Source organism: Marmota marmota, unplaced genomic scaffold (genome assembly GCF_001458135.2).
Source record: "Marmota marmota marmota unplaced genomic scaffold, marMar, whole genome shotgun sequence".
NCBI lineage: Eukaryota > Metazoa > Chordata > Mammalia > Rodentia > Sciuridae > Marmota > Marmota marmota.
This window is the reverse complement of record NW_026000153.1, coordinates 16,391,436-16,409,420: the sequence shown is the minus strand read 5'-3', so window position 1 is coordinate 16,409,420 and position 17,985 is coordinate 16,391,436. Positions and strand designations below refer to the sequence as shown.

General features: G+C 35.7%; 1 protein-coding gene across 7 annotated transcripts in view; it reads right to left on the bottom strand.

Annotated features, from left to right (window-relative positions):
• Sugct (succinyl-CoA:glutarate-CoA transferase) overlaps positions 1-17,985 on the bottom strand; it is a 702,721-nt gene that overhangs the window by 92,492 nt on the left and 592,244 nt on the right. For all 7 annotated transcript variants that reach the window (XM_048786483.1, XM_048786480.1, XM_015490245.2 and 4 more), the window contains one exon: positions 815-878. In XM_048786483.1, the coding sequence (XP_048642440.1) occupies positions 815-878 (64 nt within the window). The remainder of the gene's footprint in view (positions 1-814; positions 879-17,985) is intronic.

The following is a 17,985-nucleotide window of genomic DNA, read 5'->3' as shown; positions in this document are numbered from 1 at the left end:
AAGAAGAAAATAAATTATAAATGTATGCTTTACATACCGTCTAGAAAATAAAGATTAAAATGAATAAGAACATGGAGTATTTTTCCTGCAATGCCCAAAGGAAAGAGACAACAGATATGAAAGGTGGTGATGTTATAATGAAATCAATCAGGTGGGGCAGTACACTGCTCATAAGCTCTCACTACAGTTTGGTTGAACCACCCACCAGGATCTTCTGAGAGTGGGCATGAGGCTCCTAACTACCAGGAAGAAACCACCTCTGGAAATGAAAATGTTGGCATTTTGACTTAAGCAGCAGTCTTTGGTGAGTTTGTCTGGTATGAGTCAACTTTAAAAAATTCAATCTATTCTGGGTTTAATGAAAACATTTAGTTTCTCGACTTGCAAAGCCAAGATCCATACCCTAAACCACAGTTCTGAAATAAAAAAGATCATTTCTCTCTCGCCTGTTTTCCTCTCTCATTCTCATATGAACCCTACTATATTTCTTAATATGTGCAATATTTATTATTATCTATAGTTGGTAATTACATAATGTACTTTTGTGTGTACATATCTACACAAAACAGAGTGAGGAAATATAAACATTTTTTGTCACTGAGGCAATCAGACATTCCACAGAGCTAAGACACAGCTCTGTGGTCTCAGTATACATTCCTATGGTCTGGACCTAGGGTTCCCCTTTTATCCAGAATTATAAGCTTGGATAATGCCTTGATAAGTTGTTTAGGGAAACACTAGGTACCTGCAGGAAATAGCATGTAGGACAATCAATGAAGGACGGTGTCATGGAAAATAACAAACATTTTCAAACCTGGGACTGAAATCTTCCCCACAGTCGGATGCTTCATTTCCATAATGAGGCCATTGTGTAGCACCTTAAAATGGAAAAACAAGAGAAAAATAATTTATAACATAAAACTACTTTCAATCTTAAGATATGTTGGTGGCTACATTGAAGGAAAATATTGTAAAATATAGAGATGTATAAATTTTCATTTGAAAATAAATATTCAAATTCAATTTCTTCTTATTATCCACCAAGTAAAACTGAAAAAGACCAGAAGATCCAAGAACTAGAAAACCACATTTGTATAAAATCTTCCCACTCTTAAAAAAAATATTATTTGTTCCAAGACATAGTGGATGATTCTTTCCAGCACGGTCATCTATGTATGCTCCTTGAATATTAAAACTCAGTCTTTTCCTGTATCATTTCAATGGCAGGTGAGCCAAGGTCACTACAGCAAGGCAGGATGGGGGTCCTGAGACCAGGGGAGTCCATATGGGTGGCAATGAATTCTTAGAAGTGTATTCAGGGAAGATGTGGGGAGCCGGCCCAGTTTGAAAGCTGAATTGGTGTCCAGGGGGGCCCAGTGACTGCTGGAGATGGAAGAACACAGAAGTATAGCAGCAAAGTATAGCAGCAAAGCCAGGTGACTGGAAACCCAGAAGAAAACAAAGTTGAATTACTGGAGGCAAAATGTTTTATGATATTTGAATGCTACAAAATTGCTTTGTTTTGTTTTTTATAAACAATTGGGGGATACGTGAGTATACTATGTCAAAGAACTTAATATCTAGTAATAGATCTTCAGCAAGCCACATATCAGCAATTTGCATATAAATTGTATTTGACCTATACTCTCAACCCAGTGAAGGGCTGTATGTGCATCTAAAGGATAAAAGTACTTCAGTGGCTCAATAAATTTATGGACCACAATTTCACTGCAAAGAGTAATAGTTGAAGGTATTGTGTAGCATTTTGAGCTTCAGGTAAAAGCAAGAAATGCCTATCCACATTCTTATTATAACCTCTTCACAGAGTAAACGAATATGGAAGACAGAAGCTAATAAAAATGTTTGTTTTGCTTTGCTTTGTTTTTTCCACTTGGAACACTCAGTGAAAGAGGTCAAATTTCAAGGGTTTTATTCATTCTAATAATCTTTTGTTGTTGTTGTTCTATGGAATAAGTTATCAATAATATAATTTCATAGATGACCTTTTTAAGCACAGAACTACAACTATATTATGGCTCAATATTCTGGCTTCCACTGTTTTCTTTGGGAATGGTCAGCACTTTGGGGGCCATGCTCTTTAAACAACCATGTCACTCTCCCTTATTGAAGATGATACCACACACCATATGGAGATCCTTTCAAGCAGTGCCTTGCCTCATTTTTGGGATCACCAGGTTTGTACCCAAGAGCTGGCCAGAGAAAATTCTTGCCAGTGTTAGAACTGTGCTATAATTTAATTCTGGTGTGGCTCGTTCTCAGCATCCACCCAGCACAGCCTCCTTCTGCATGACGGTGGGGGCTAAATGCCAGCGGGAGGTGCTAAATCTCAGTTCTACTGAGGACAGGAACAAAAATACCAAGCTAAATTTCACTCGAAACAATTATCTGCACACTGAATCATTCTTCTCTTCTCGTATCTCTGTTGCCCTCCTGACTACCTCTTTGTAATAACACTGCTGTGCTACTCACAAAAGACAAAAGTGAGTGTTCTTAGCTAAATTTAACTTAACTGATAGTGTTGAAATTAATTAACGCTGAATTTTAATCATGTAGCAAATGTTAAGTGTCAAACGTGAAAGGGTAGTTGGTAAAGGTCAAGGGACATATGTCAAAGTTTTGCTAAGCAAAAGCTATCTGCAGTTGATTGAAAATTTCGACGGAAGCAGTGCAAGGAACTGTACTTCCTTCTCCCCTACCCTGATTACTATCTGTATGTAATATTTTCAATATGAAACTTTAGCCTTATCAATTCTTTTGCATCAAAAACCATTCAGTTTGAAGTAAAACTATAAATTCTTCTTATGTTTGGCAAAAGAAGTTGATTGCAGTTCTCATTTGCTGTAGAATGAGCGCAACTATGAAGCAAATGAGCTGCTCTGAGCTCCCATCTGCAGAAAGAACTTTTTATACAAAGTCTGAGGTTAATAAGATTCCATAGGCTTTCTTTGTGAATCGGGTCAGATTGTGCCAGAGCACAAGTGAGGCTGTGGCAGTCCTGTCTCAGGAAACCAGTACTGTCCCTGCCTAAGACTCAGAATCTTGGGAAACTTGCCAGCCTCATTTGTAAAGAAAATTCTATTCTGCTTAGTAACATTTTTGAGTATCTGAGAACCCAGGAGGTCTGTCTGAATCCCAATAAAAATCTCTCCTGCTTTATTTCAGGCATATTGTCACACCCAAACGTCACTGGAAATGGAAGGACTACCTGCTCCCACAACCTGCAAAATATTTCTCTCAGAATGGTCACTAAATATTTCCCTTTCTTTTTCTTACCCAGTGAATGCTCCAATTTCCATTTTTCTGACCACTAACAATGGACGAAGGACCTGATCTTTAGGAACCCTGAAATACAAATTTTTCCTTAGGGTGAATTTCATGATTTTAGCCTCAGGGCACTCCTTGTTGCACAGATACTTCAAAATTAGGCAAGAACCTTCCCTAGAACTCTATAGCGAGCTTTGTCTATTTGTCAATCAATGTCTCTGGATTATACTGTTTTCTCCTTCCTTTTTACTTCTTTTATTCTTCCAAGATCTTTCATGGTTTGGTAGCTCTTCTAAATTTCATTTCTTCTCTTCAAAATTTCAAAAGCCTATTTTTGACAAGAATAGAATTGTAGATAGTGCACTAACCTCTTTAGCAAAGTATCAGGCCTATTTAAAATAAGGACTCTCTTTCTTTCTCCAGGGTTTTACAGATTGACAGCCTAATGATAGAGTCAAATGGTAATGTATTAATGATAGGGAGAAAGAGTAAAATGTATACCTTAAAGTGATGTGGGAAATAAAAGTTTAAATAAAAGTAAAGGAGTCTTTTTATAAAGTCCTATGGCAGGAACAGCAGAAGAAAAAGTCTGTAATATAGCACTAGCAAAAAAAAAAAAAGTGCCATAAATAAAAATTGATCTCTCTGTATAGACAGTGAAAATCTTTATTAAAAGCAAGCTATCTAGTTCAAGACTTATTGTCTTTACACATATCATAACCAAGGTAATTCTATCAATGGCACCAGCAACAATGCACAAAAGAGAATGGACAAATCCATTCACTGTGAATAGTCATTTGACCTATTCATTCAATTCAGTAAACTCCATAACACTGATATGCTAGGCACAGTGGAAGGGGTAAGTTCATTCATCTTAGCAAAAAGATGAATGAACTTATACTAAAAGTGTCTGCAATTAGAAGAGAGTGTAGGGAATAAGAGACTTGATCCAATTTTTTACAACACAATTTAAACTCCATAATAAAGGAGCAATAACCAGTAAGGGGCAAGTAATTCACTCTGCCTATATTGGAAGAAAGTTAAATGACCTAGGTCAAGGAGGTCAGTAAAGGCCTCTTTACTGGAACAAAGATAATACCGAAATTAAATATTGAGATTAACACTACAAATAATAAATCTAATAACAGCAGCTACTGCACAACAAAACTCCTGAGAGATCAGGCATTATATTAGGAGCTATTTACAATTGTTTGATTTAATCACCTCATTAAGCAGACAAGGCAGGAATTAGTATGAACTCCACTTCTACTGAAAATGTAAAGAAAGCTTAAAGCAGTTAAGTCCTTAACTAAGATTTCACAATTAATAAGTAGCGTTATAGTTTAGGTATGCCTGTCCCTCAGTGCTTAGCCAGATTCCTGGCAGTTGGAGACAGTCAAAGAAATGGACAAGGATGATTTGATTTACCATGAAAATAACTAGCTGATGTGGTCACTGCTGTAAAACAAATTAGTCAATTCAGTGTGGAAAGAAAATCAGCCAAACGGATTGCTTGGCACCAGGAGGCCCAATTAGTTAATAAACTGAACTGCTCCCTTGGAGGTGGCCAAGGATCCTCTGGCACTACACATACAATTGCTGTGAAAAGAGAAGGATTTGGGCCTACAGTAGCTCAGATTTTGAAGGGGACAGACCCAGCAGGTGATGTTGGGCAAGGCACTTAAGTTCTCTGAGGTTCAGAATTCTTACCAGTTAAAAAAAGGATAATAACATCTTTTTCTAAGGAGTTTGAGGATTAAGTGAGATGACAAGTGTATAGTGCTGAGCATAGGCCAAGCTCCAGGGTAAGCTCACAGGAAAGGGTGACTGCTTTCACCATTGTCAGTAGACTGGGCCAATCTCTGGATCTTCCAAGTAGCAACTGTATGGCTTTGGGGTACATTCATATATTCATGCAACAAATAGATTAGGTGATTAACAGTAATGACTAATAATTAATAACAAGTATTAGATTCATACAAATGTGCCAGGCATTGTAAAGAGCTGAGAAAAAACTAGGTCACCAAATAAGCAGGATCCGTGCCCTCTGAAAGTTCACAGCCCTGTATGGGAGATATTTAGTTAAATGTATTTATTAGTCTGTTACATAACAATATCCATTTTGTCCTTTGCTATATGACCAGAGCATGACCGTTGTCTATCACTGTCTGATAGATGCTTAATAAATATTTATTGCATTTAAAAAATTAAGTTGGATTAATCAGGTAAGTAGTAGGTATCTCTTTTCAGTCTCATTATTTTATAGGGGTGAAGGAAAGTCTTGTTTTAAGCTTTTAATAAATCCCTGGAGTTCTCTAGACATGAAATTGCTTTATGAATTTCCAAAATATATTCATTTTCAGAAACTTAGTTATCAAGTTCCAGTGCTGCCTTGCAAATTTCAATGTATTGATGAACAGTGTTAGTAGAAAGAATTATTTTATCTTCCCAATTTTAAAGGAAATGTGTGTAATGTTTTATCATTGAGTATACATATTGTAGGCATACTTTGTTGAGTTAAGAAATCCATTTTTAGTTTGATGAGAACTTTTGTTTTAGATGTGTACTTTTAGAAAATATTTTTATCCATCTACTGAAATAATCATTTTTTTTATCCATTAATATGTTAACATAAAAATTAATACATTTTCTAATATTTAACCAAACTTACATTTCAAGAATAAACTAATTTTTAAGATGTTTTGTTTAAAATTTTCTTGGATAAATTTTCACGAATGATATTGACCTTTAATTTTTCTTTCTTGTATTGTCCTTGTTTGGTTTTTGTATCTAAAGTAACTATTTCATAAGTGAGTTAGATAACCCTTCTTTTCTAATTTTCTGAAAGTGTTTGTGAAAGGTTGGAATTGCTTGGTCTTTCTATAACTAGTGGGAAATTGTTTTTAAACGACCTAGAGCTGGTGCTTACCTGGTGAGATTTTTAATAATTAAAAATTATTTAATTATTAATTAAAATTTTTATGGATAGGACAACTCAGATTTTTCTCTTTCATCTGGAGTAAATTTAAAAAACCTAATTTTATAGGAAATTTACCATTCTACTAAGTTGTCGAATTTATTGTCTTAAAATTGTTCAATATTTTTCAACTTGAGAATAATGATATCTTTCTGATAAAATTTTTATTGCTAAAAAGTGACTTGCATAAAGTCCCATAATGTCTAACATTATGAAAGGTATACTAGTTTATTTTTGGTATGGAGTTTCTTCATACATTTTATGTCCATACAGTCAACCTTTCTGAATTTTAAGTCTTAGGTATGGTTCTTGCAAACAGAAAATTGTAGGGAGTTGTCCTATTGTATCTTTCCCTTTTAACTGGAGAACTCACTTTGTATGAATTGGGATTGCAGATCTGTTTTAATTCATTTTAGTTTCTTTATTTGGTGCTTGTTTTTTGCCTCACCAAAAAAAAAAAAAAAAAAAAAATCCATCTTACCTTGGTGAAGGATTGTTTGAGACTGTTTTCTCACTTTTAATAGTTTGGAAGATAGAGACTCCATATTTTAACTATTCTTTTTCTCTAGCAATTTTAACTTCCATGCTTAACACAATAAAAAGTCAAACAATACCTATCTAGTTATCCCCCTACCAACTTATATGATAGATGTTTGCAAATTTTATTGGTTCCCAGTATTTTTAAAGCCTCTCAATGTGACCAGGCAAAAAGGGAAACATTTTGTTTAGTATATTAATTTTGTTTTTTCAACAATTAGGTGAAAACAATATTATTTATGCCTTAACTTAGTAGTCATTTGAAAAAAAGTAATAGGATACAAATTAAAAGAAAAAAATAACATTTTTATTTCTTTTCTAAATTACCACAATTGCTATCTAACAGCATAAGACCATGCTAGGTACTGAAAAACTTGTCAAATCTTAGAGTAAAATCAGCTAGTTCAATCATTATTTTTTGTTCCATACTGATTTTCTCTTGGTACTTGATCTTTTTCATAGCAATATATTAAAAAAAAAAAAAAAACCTAGATTGCCAGATATGTCATTGAATGGCTAGAGGGGAAGCTCACCTGTAGAACAGTTGCATATTTAACATAAGAAGCCTTGGGTTCCATTCGCAGCACAAGAAGAGAAAAAGTCATTGAAAGGCAAGCAGTGTGGCTCAGTGTTAAAACTGAACTGCCTTGAGCTGGTCTACTATGCTGTGGCCAACAGATGTTTGCATTTTTTTCCTAGAAAATGAAAACATCCTGTGGGCCTCCTGCTTGTTCACTGGGATGCCATGGACACCTCAGGATGCACTTTGGGAACTATAGTCACATGCTATTGAGTTTAATACTTTTTTAATTGAAAAATTAGACACTGTCATACCATTTTTCAAAATCAATGACATTTAGCTTACTTCATGTTTTCCATAATTTTTTCTCACTTTTTTGTTTTTAATTTTAGGTATTCTTTCAGGGTTATATTCCCTCTTCCTGGAAAATATAATTTAGAATTTCCTTCGTCATCTGCTCATAGTAAATTCTCTTAGTTGTTATATTCCTGAAAGTTAGTTTGTTTGTCCTCTGTTCTGAAAGAAGTTGTACTGATTATACATTTCTGAGCTATTATTCTCTGTTGGCAGATGTTATTATTCCACAGATGCTATTATTCACTGTTGTTCTCAAGAAGTCAGCCACAAGTCTCATTGTCATTGCTTTGTAGGTAATCCATATTTATTTCTCTGGCTGGTTTAAAAATCTTCTGTATATCTTTGGTTTCCTACAGCTTAACCACCATCAGACTAGACCTCAATTTTCCTTTCTTTAATTTATCACATATTTATTTAATCTAGTTAGTCTTTAGGACTTTTTGAATTAGAGGAAATGTGCCTCTAAAAATCTGTTCTTTCTTTATTTATTTATTTTATTCTTAGTACTGGGAACTGAACACAGGGGTGTTTTACCACTGAACTATGTTCCCAGACCTTTTGAGTTTTCATTGTGAGATAAAGTCTTGCTAGGTTGCTAAAGCTGACCTCAACCTCCTGGGTGACTGGGATTGCAGGCATGGGCCACCTCACTGGCTCCAAAAATTATGAAAAATTCCCAACCATGTTCAAATATTGCCTCTAATCTCCCTAGCCTTTCTATTAAATTCAATTACATTTATATTAAATATATATTAATTATATATTAGACTTAATCATTCTGTATGTCTCTACATCCCCTATATTTGTGTTCTCTGTATCTCTGAGATGAATTCTAACTAAAATTATTCAAGTCTATGTCCCAGATCATAAATTCTCTCTTTCACTGTGTTCCTTCTTCTACTGTGTCTAATATTTAATTTGTCTGTTGTATAGTTGTGTTTTATCCAGAGATGATTTGCATTTTTTTCCAAGTGCTCAGGAAAATAGGACCAAAATAGAACCACATCAAATTAAATTTTCTGCTTGAGCATTTTTGGGCCCCAAGTGGAATTAATTCCTGCCTATATGCAGAACAGTAAGTTTATGGCTAGGCCATCTCATGGGAGAATTTCCCTTTATATCTTTCCTACAAGAGCCAAAGCCAAAAACAAATCAGAATCTCTATTGCTTCCCTCTTCAATTTTCAGTGCAGGTTTTAGAATGTAGATTTAATTTTTTTTAATTCTGTTTGATTTTAATCTAGTTCATCCACTGAGAATACTATCTGTTGGATGTTCAAGCTTTAGTCTGAATTCTGTATTTAATCTCCCATCTACTATCCATCTTCGGGATAGTCGTTCTGTCTCAATTTCTTATGACACATAAAAATCTAAGTTCTAAGACAAGAAGCAGAGAGTGCTGGCTGCAGCTTATTCTCTGTGTAATGCTTTCTACACATCTCTGTACCAGTGGATTGTTCTAGTCCTCCATACTGTCAGGGACAGAGGCCCTCCAGATATCATTGTGTTCTCTTTATATTATATTTCTCAGGTTTAATTGGAGGTTCCAATATTTTCCAAGATTAATTAGCCCAGGAAATAAAAAGAATAGCAACTATTAAATAAAATAGGAAAAATAATAAAACCCAGGGAAATGTAAAGATGATTTATGAACTTTAAAGTCAGGATATTAGAAGTCCAGACTTACATCTTTAATTCCATCCTCCTTGGCAATGGGGCCATTAATTAAATTATCCCAGAACCAGTTGCTACAAACTTTGGTGAAAGCTGGGGAAAAAAAAAAAAAAAAAACACTCTTTCCCCTCCAGCACAGGAGCCTGCAAAACTCTGCAAGAGGAACCACTCCAAGAGGTGGTGAGCAAAGCAACTACTGTGTGTGCTGTCTTCACCTAGTGAGAACCATGTAACTCCTTCATTCTTAGGAATTCTCCAATTGCCTAATGAAAAAACTGTGATTTTTGCTTAATTCTAAAAACAGGTCAGGAGGGTTCAAATGTCTCATCTTCCTGGTTGGTTATAGACCTTTTTTCCCCCAGAGACCCTAAGGTTTCTTTCTTTCTTTCTTTCTTTTTTTTTTTTTTAAAGAGAGAGTGAATTTTAATATTTGTTTATTTTTTTAGTCATCGGCGGACACAACATCTTTGTATGTGGTGCTGAGGATCGAACCCGGGCCGCACGCATGCCAGGCGAGCACACTACCGCTTGAGCCACATCCCCAGCCCCCTAAGATTTCTAATAGGGGTTTAGGAGTCCAGACTGAGGGGCAGAAGCCACCTATGTTATTTAGTAAAACAGCTCTTGGTCCTTTTCAAAATTCATCGAACCAAACTTTTTTTCTTACTAACATTCATTTATTGATCTAGAAATTGTCACTTAAACATGAATCAATGCCAGCATGAATCACTCTCATCTCTTGGGGACCAAAGAAATGAAGGAATTTGAAGAGTAAAATATTCCGTTGGACAAAAACATGGTGTGACCAAAGAAAAGTATGTGGGCTCTGAGTGAGCATAGCTTTTGTAAATTTTGAATCCAGTTGTAATAAGGCATGTCAGGGTTAGACAATCTAAGAAGTATGATGAGAATAAAGGGCAGGGATGAGTGTGAAAGGATGGTCCCTGGCACCTGCCTTCTACTAAGGACAGCAGTTAGCATTCTCTGTCTCATTTTATCTGCACAGTGGCCCAGATTGCTTCCATTTTATAGAAGAAGACAACATGAGTAGAAGGGGAAAGTTTATGATGGCAGAGCCTACCATCTTTCTCCTACACTACACTATCTAAAGTATTCAGTGCCCTTTCCCACTGTGCTGAGATTCTAGTGTTCCTGACATGGCAGGTGTCAGGGGAGGGGGGGACACACACATAAGGAGAAAGGAACATTGACAACACCAAAGACTCCACATGATTGCCATTAGCACTTTGTCGTTTTTCCTGCAGGCACAAGTGCTGCTTAAGAAAGTCAGGTATAGTAAGATATAAGTTATATTTAATACATGTCTTCCTCTTTGTCTCCTTGATGGCAGTGTGCTATATATTCTATGGAAGTTAAATCTTTGGAATCTAGTTGCAATAAGGCATCACCTTATTTGGTATAGTAAAGCTTTTCTTTTGAAAGTCCACAGAAATATGAGGGACAGCATAATGTAACAAAGCATTAACATCTGCACATCTGCTTCCTTAATTTCTTCTTTAATAACGTCATGCATGCCAAATATGTTTAAGACTCTTTATCACTCGTGATACAGTATGATATAAGTTTAACCAGGAAAGATTTTCAGCATCAGGAAACCACAGAGGAAATGATATCACAGCACACACACAAAGATATCTGAATGGCCTCAAACAGAGTAGCAGTTGATAAATGTGCCAATTACTCTGTCTTCTACCCTGAGGAAGCAATGTCACATGTTCACTTTATTTAAGTCATTCCAGAGAAACACAACCACCCAAGAGGCAATCAGGTGACAGTCCAGTGGCTACAGATGGATCATGGGTCCTGTCCACTATAATTCTCCTTGTACCTGATTAATCACTAAAAAAAAAAAAAAATGCTCAGGTTCAAAGAGAGAATAAACTATGAGAGAATGAACTGTGATGGCAATTAACATGTTTCTAAGACTTAAAAGCTCTAAGGCAGTGGTTCTAAAATTCAATACATTCTGTCTTTCCATTTAACCTTTTGTTTTGGTTTTCATGGGAATTTCTGTTAGGCGGGAAATGCTTTGCTCATTGCAGCAGATGCATGTTTGCTCCAGGGAAAGTGATAAGGAGAACTATTTTAGGAAAGAGGACACGTGACTCAGTGTGGGAAGATAATATTGATAAATATGAGCAGGTCACGATAACCTTGTGGACTAGTGACCCTTTGGATATGCCAAGAGATATTATCAGCAAGAAAAGGCTGAGTCATGTATAAAAAATTTTGGCTTGAATTAGTCAGATTGTGGAGCAGAGGGATAGGGATGGTAACACACAGAGACTGAAACTGAGAGACATGAGCCCAGCTAAGAGTGAGGCCTGGGCCTCTAGACATTTGTATTTTACTGGCTGACTCCATTGTAATCAGGTGTCATCAACCTGCCTTACCGGCACATTTTTTAGCCTGTATCTTCAGGGCATTGTCACATCTTCAAGAAGCTGCCAGAACAGAGGTTGCTGCTTCTGCCTGCTTCAATGTGGTAGGAAACACTGCCTCCTAGCTCCTAGCTGTGCCATGTGTCTTCCTATTTATAATAATTTATAATCATGACATATGACTCTATCACTTTGATTTGGACATTGGGCTTCTGCTCACAGTGAAGTCTTGCCTTAGAACTGAGTCCTGTGGCTAAAGACACATCTTATTTAGGGCTTGAATCAAACCTTATACTGTCTGTAACCATTTGAATAATGACCACCTAAACATATCAAGTTCTACTCCCTAGAATTTGTAAATGTTACTTTATTCAGAAAAAAAGTGTTTTACCAACAGCATTAAATTAAGGATTTTAAGATAATAAGACTCCCCCAGATTATGGGGGTAGGACTTAAATGCTATGTCTAAGAAAGAGGCAAGAGGCAGTAGACTTTCAGAAGAAGTAGCAGCAACGTGACCAGTGGGACAGAGAACAGAACCAAGGACACCTACAGCTACCAGGTACTGAAAGAGGCAAGGAAAGATCCTCCCCCAGAGCCTTCAGAATGTGCCTGCCAACACCTTGATTGGGACTGCTGGCCTCCACAACCACCAGTGAATAAACAGCTGTCACTTTAAGCTATTCAGTTTGTAGTAATTCATATAGCTCCTAGCTCTTGTTTTACACTCAGATTGTCAGGAACTATAATCCTCAGTTTAGTTTATGTACCCCCAAGTAAGCAAATAAGCCCCCCTTAGACAAACAGAAACTTTGCCCAGTATGATAATCCAAAGGGGACGCCAACTTTTCTGAAGACAGGAATAATTTGAGCAACAATTAGGCTTAAGTAAACTACTAGATGGTATTTTATTCTAATTGTTTTCACAAAGAAATATAATGGTTTTCATCTTATATTTGCAGTATTTTGGAACTAGCTTTGCCACTCTCAATCACCTAGGAGAAACTTAAAACCAAATACTGTTTTTATATCAAACCTACCTTTCTTCCACCTGAGTGATTTGTTTATGCAGATACTGAACTCCTGCACAGGTTGGTGCTTTGGGGGAATGTGTACTATGCGAATGCAGATGCCTATGATCTTCACTCTTGATTCATTCAGTAGACCCTATTACTGTCTGATGACTCCTAAATATTGATTTTCTCAAGTTTTTGTCTCAAAATATGAAGGCATGATTTACAAATGCTCTGTTTTGTTTTTTGATTTTGTTTTTTCCTATAACATAGGAGCACTCAAAAACTAAACTAAGGAGATAAGGTATAAGTATTTCAGAAATCGTGGTCTTATCTGGAAGCAGCATTGATTCACAGAAGGAAAACTGAACAATTTTGGTTCTGCCACTAATCAGATGAAAGGGCTCAGGCAAAGTTTTTTAACCTCTTCGGACTTCAACTTCCACACTGTTAAAAACTGTGCTAATATCTGATCTACCTCATAGTCTTGTTAAGAGAATTATTTGTATTAGACCACTTTAAGCTGAACACCCTGACCTCTCAAGGTCAATAATGCCATCCCAAGGTTCATTGTCATCCTACAATGAAGATTGAAAAACTTACAGATTTTGCATACGAACCTATATTTATAAATTTTCAGGTAAAGCTGAAGGATCTGAAATCTGGATCCTACCTACACATGCTAAGAAGCAGCTATTCTCTTTAGCTGTGGTATGTGCTTTCCTGTTTTCCATAGACTCTGCCATACCCTACTGGGCACTCATGGACTTTGTCTGGTACCTATAGACATTCTGTGACTTCTATAGGATAAAGTGCAAACTTTTTAGCATGAGCAAAACCCCCTCACATTCTTGGATGGGACCACATTTTCCACTTCATCTCCCCTAAGTGAGGAATAGAACACTAATTCCTATGCATCACATTTTTTTCAAACATCCTTGACTTTTAATGTGTCTACTCCCTCACTTGCATACATATCCATATGTTATGTTATTCTTTGAAAACATGTATCCTGCCCAACTCTTGTGAATGGCACACTTTTGTGAAGTTTTATTTGGCCAATCCAGAGCAGTTCAGTGCTACTTCTTTTAATCTTACACACATTAAAGCATTTATCACTTTGGTTTTCAATCAGCTGCGGATATACAACTCCCAACAAATGAGGCTATGAATATTTAATTTTATATCCTAGCCTCTAGAACAGTACTTTGTATACAGAAGTATTAGTGTTAGCTAAAAATAAATAAATATGTTGACATGATTATCCACTGTTTGACATATAGCAAACGCCAATGATTTGTCTTCAGTTAGAGTAAATAGTATTAGGTATCACAGACTTGAGTTTAATATGAATGAACTTCACTTTTGATCACATCAAAGGAGAAAATATAGCATCATACTGTAGTGACTAAGAATGCAGACTCTGGAGTCAAACTTTCTAGCTCAGCTACTTGCTAAATGCTTAATGTCTTCCAAGTTTCTTTCCAAATAATCCAACAATAAGAATTCTACTTGCTTCAAAGGTAGTGGAGAGGATTATGTCGATATTTATAAAACTCAAAAAGCATTTGGCATAATGCATTAAATTAATTTAGCTGAAATTACTGTTGTCATTATTTCATTACATAAAACCTTTTTCAAGAAGTCTCTCTTGTGTAAAAATCCCCCACTGAGTAGACCTGTGGATCAGCATTATAGTGACATGGCTATATTGGGAAGTCTCAGATTTTACTAACATAAATACAAATATAAAAATATAAAAGTTGCCAAGTTCTCTTTTCCCACAGGTGGATCTTCTATCAGGAAGCTTTTCTTCATTTTAAGCTTCAAATTAGTCTCATACAAATAAACTCAAAGGAAAGCCTAGTTTAAAGTCAAACCATAAGTTACTATGTGCATAAACTACCATGAAATATCATCTATTTACAGTATTTGTAAATATGCAAATTCTTAAATTAGGGCATGATTTTCAAGGTTAAAAAGTGGAACATAATTTTTATCTTGAAGGTGAAGATGTAAATTTCTATCATTTTGAAACGGGTTTAGTCACATATATACAAAGAACGTCAAAAAAATTTACCCTTACACCAAATATTCCTAATTCTATATCTCTTTTCTAAAGAAATAATTTTAATAAGTAAAAGGCTTACATAAAAAGTACTCATCTCAGCATATCTGTAGCATTATTAAATTACCTACATATACATATTGTAGAAAAATCAATAAATAATAATACAGACACATGATAGAACATTAAGGAGATATTAAAATTTATGTTCACAAAGTTGTTTAAAAACAGAAGAAAGTCACTAAAAATGCAGAATACAAATTTATATAAACAAGATAATCCTAAATGCTAAGAGGAAAAAAATGAAAGGAATTATATTTTTCTTATTTTGTACATAGATACCTAGAAATATAATGTTCTGGGTAGCCAAAATTCTCTTTCTGCCTAGAATAACTAAATAATTCAACTTTATGACCCATGAATATAGTCAGCCATGGTAGGGGCGAGGAGACTCACCCCTCCAGGCTGGAGACCCCTCCCACCAGGGTGTCAAGGGGAGCTCTTATACCTCTGCAGCCAGGGTACAGGGTACTTGCTCCTCCAGGCGAGGATGTTCCCAGTAGCCAAAATTCTCTTTCTGTCTAGAATAATTAAATAATTCAACTTTATGACTCATGAATATAGAACTGAATGAAACAAGTTATATTAAATTGATAGCTACATTGTTTGTGGAAGATCAGGGTTTGAAAAATTCAGTTCCTATCATAACTGGATGGCCAGTTTGGTAGAAACCATGCCTATACAGAAGGATATGGTCCTTTGTTGTCGAGCCTCAAAAAGACATCAGAGATGAAAGACACAGCAATGTTTTAGGAGCAACAGTCTTCATTTGTAATTAAATGGAGTACATGATTAGAGAGTGACTATAAAGGCCTTTGGATTTATCTAAAGGAAAACTGCTTGCATTGTTACAACCTAGTCCAGTAGGCTAGATTTCATTGCTGAAAATGAAAGACACTTGGCAAACCGTTTCCAAAATCCTACAGCTTTATATCAACTGAGACTAGGGAAACAACAACTGTGTCTTAGAAATGCAAAAATAAATTTATATCTCTTGGATAAGCTAAAGAATAACTTCCAAGGGACAATAATAACAGATTTTCTGCTAAGGAAATCATGACACCTTTTTTATTTAGCATGGAAAAAGTATACTGTGGAAGGCAAAAAGGAAATCTCAGAGGTCAGGATATCATTGAATAGAGAAAAAGTTACTGCCTAGGTTAATGGTGAGCAAAGGAGTCACTAAAAATAACATGATACTATTCCTGCTAATATATTATTCAGCATTTGACAGCCCAGGGGGCTTGCCTATTTCTCAAAACACAGTATACATAGTCAGAGTAGACTTTTCAATCACACACTACTGTCTCGGGAGCCTTGCTTAAGTACCACATTCATTTTTCACCTGCCATGAAAGTGTTGCACCCTGCTTGTATATCATTATTGTTTGCTGTTTTCGTAGTGCATAGTTCTTTGGCTATGGGTACTAACTCCTCCCCCAACAATTGCTTTTGTCCTCACATAAAATGCCTATTCCAAATAGCACCCATGAATTCAGTTACACTATCCTCATGGTAGCAGTGAGACAACTGATTGCCAATATTCTCCAAAATAAACCTGGCAAACCAGCTTCACCTTCACCTTGTTCCAAGTGCAATATTTCTCCATGACTTACTCTACTGAAACAACATGTTCACCTTTATAAACATCTAAGGAAGTATTAGTGCCTGAGGGAAGCAGATTAAATACAGATTAGGTAATAATTGCCAATATTTAGTGGCCACTTACTGTATGTCAGGCATCATATAATTTCATTTCATTTCTATTGGTCCCAGGGTACTAACAAAGAAACTGAGGCACAGAGAAAGTTACATAATTTATCAAGGCCACATAGCTATTCTAAGTGGCAGAATTGGGATCTGACTTGGAAATACCAAGTGCCAAATGTCTCTTTCCAATTTTATATTGTCTTCTAATTACTGCCTTCTTGATGACCAAGATTTCTATTATTTCACCAGGAACTGCTTACTCTTCTTCTCTATAAAGTTCTATATTCTTTTGCTCTTTCTTGGGGTATCTTGTCTGAAAAGAGAATGCATCCTTAAAAATCAGGGCTGTAGGAGTGTTTGAGGAAGTAGAAATAGGGAAAATCCAATTTCTCTATGAAAAGTAATCAACAAAATCACAGTAATTTCAGAATCTTCAGGTTTTATTTTAAATCTGATGAGAAAAAAGCATTTAATGTAGGTATAAACAATTAATTATAGAATTTCAAGAGATTCCCACTAAAGAAGTATACAGGCTAAACATGGAGAAGGGAAGGGAAGGGAAAAAACAGGAAGGGGGAAATTCTGTAAGTGAATGCTTGAAAAAGCTACAGGAAAGGAGAGGTTCATGTTGCTGGATGTCATTTATGACCCTTCATATGTTACACTGAACACCTATAGGTAGAGGTTTGTTTAGAAGGAAAAATGAGCAAACAGAAACTCTAAAGATTAAAAATAGGTGAAGGTTTTAAGCCAGTACTTCTCTACCAGAATGGAAAACACACTGTATCATTTTGATATTATAATTCTAAGAAGAAGATAGTTTCAGATAATACATATGTTTAAATGTCTACACTAAAGAAAGAAGATCTTGCAGTTTTCTTGCATTCATTCCCTCTTCTGTTCATTCAAAAAAAAATTTTAATGTGGTGCTGAAGATCAAACCATCCAATTGCCTTTCTTTTTTCTTTAGTTGCTTTTATTTTTTAAATACATGACAGTGGAATGCAACACAATTCTTATTACACATACAGAACACAATATTTCATATCTCGGTTTGTATATAAAGTATGTTCACACCAATTCATGTCTTCATACATGTACTTTGGATAATGATGTCCATCACATTTCACCACCATTGCTAACCCCCTGCCCCCTCCCATCCCCTCCCACCCCTCTGCCCTATCTAGAGTTCCTCTATTCCTCCCATGCTCTCCCTCCCTACCCACTATGAGTCAATCACCTAACATCAGAGAAAACATTCGCCGTTTGTTTTTTGGGGTTTGGCTAACTTCACTTAGTATTATCTTCACCAACACCATCCATTTACCTGCAAATGCCATGATTTTATTCTCTTTTAATGCTGAGTAATATTCCATTGTATGTA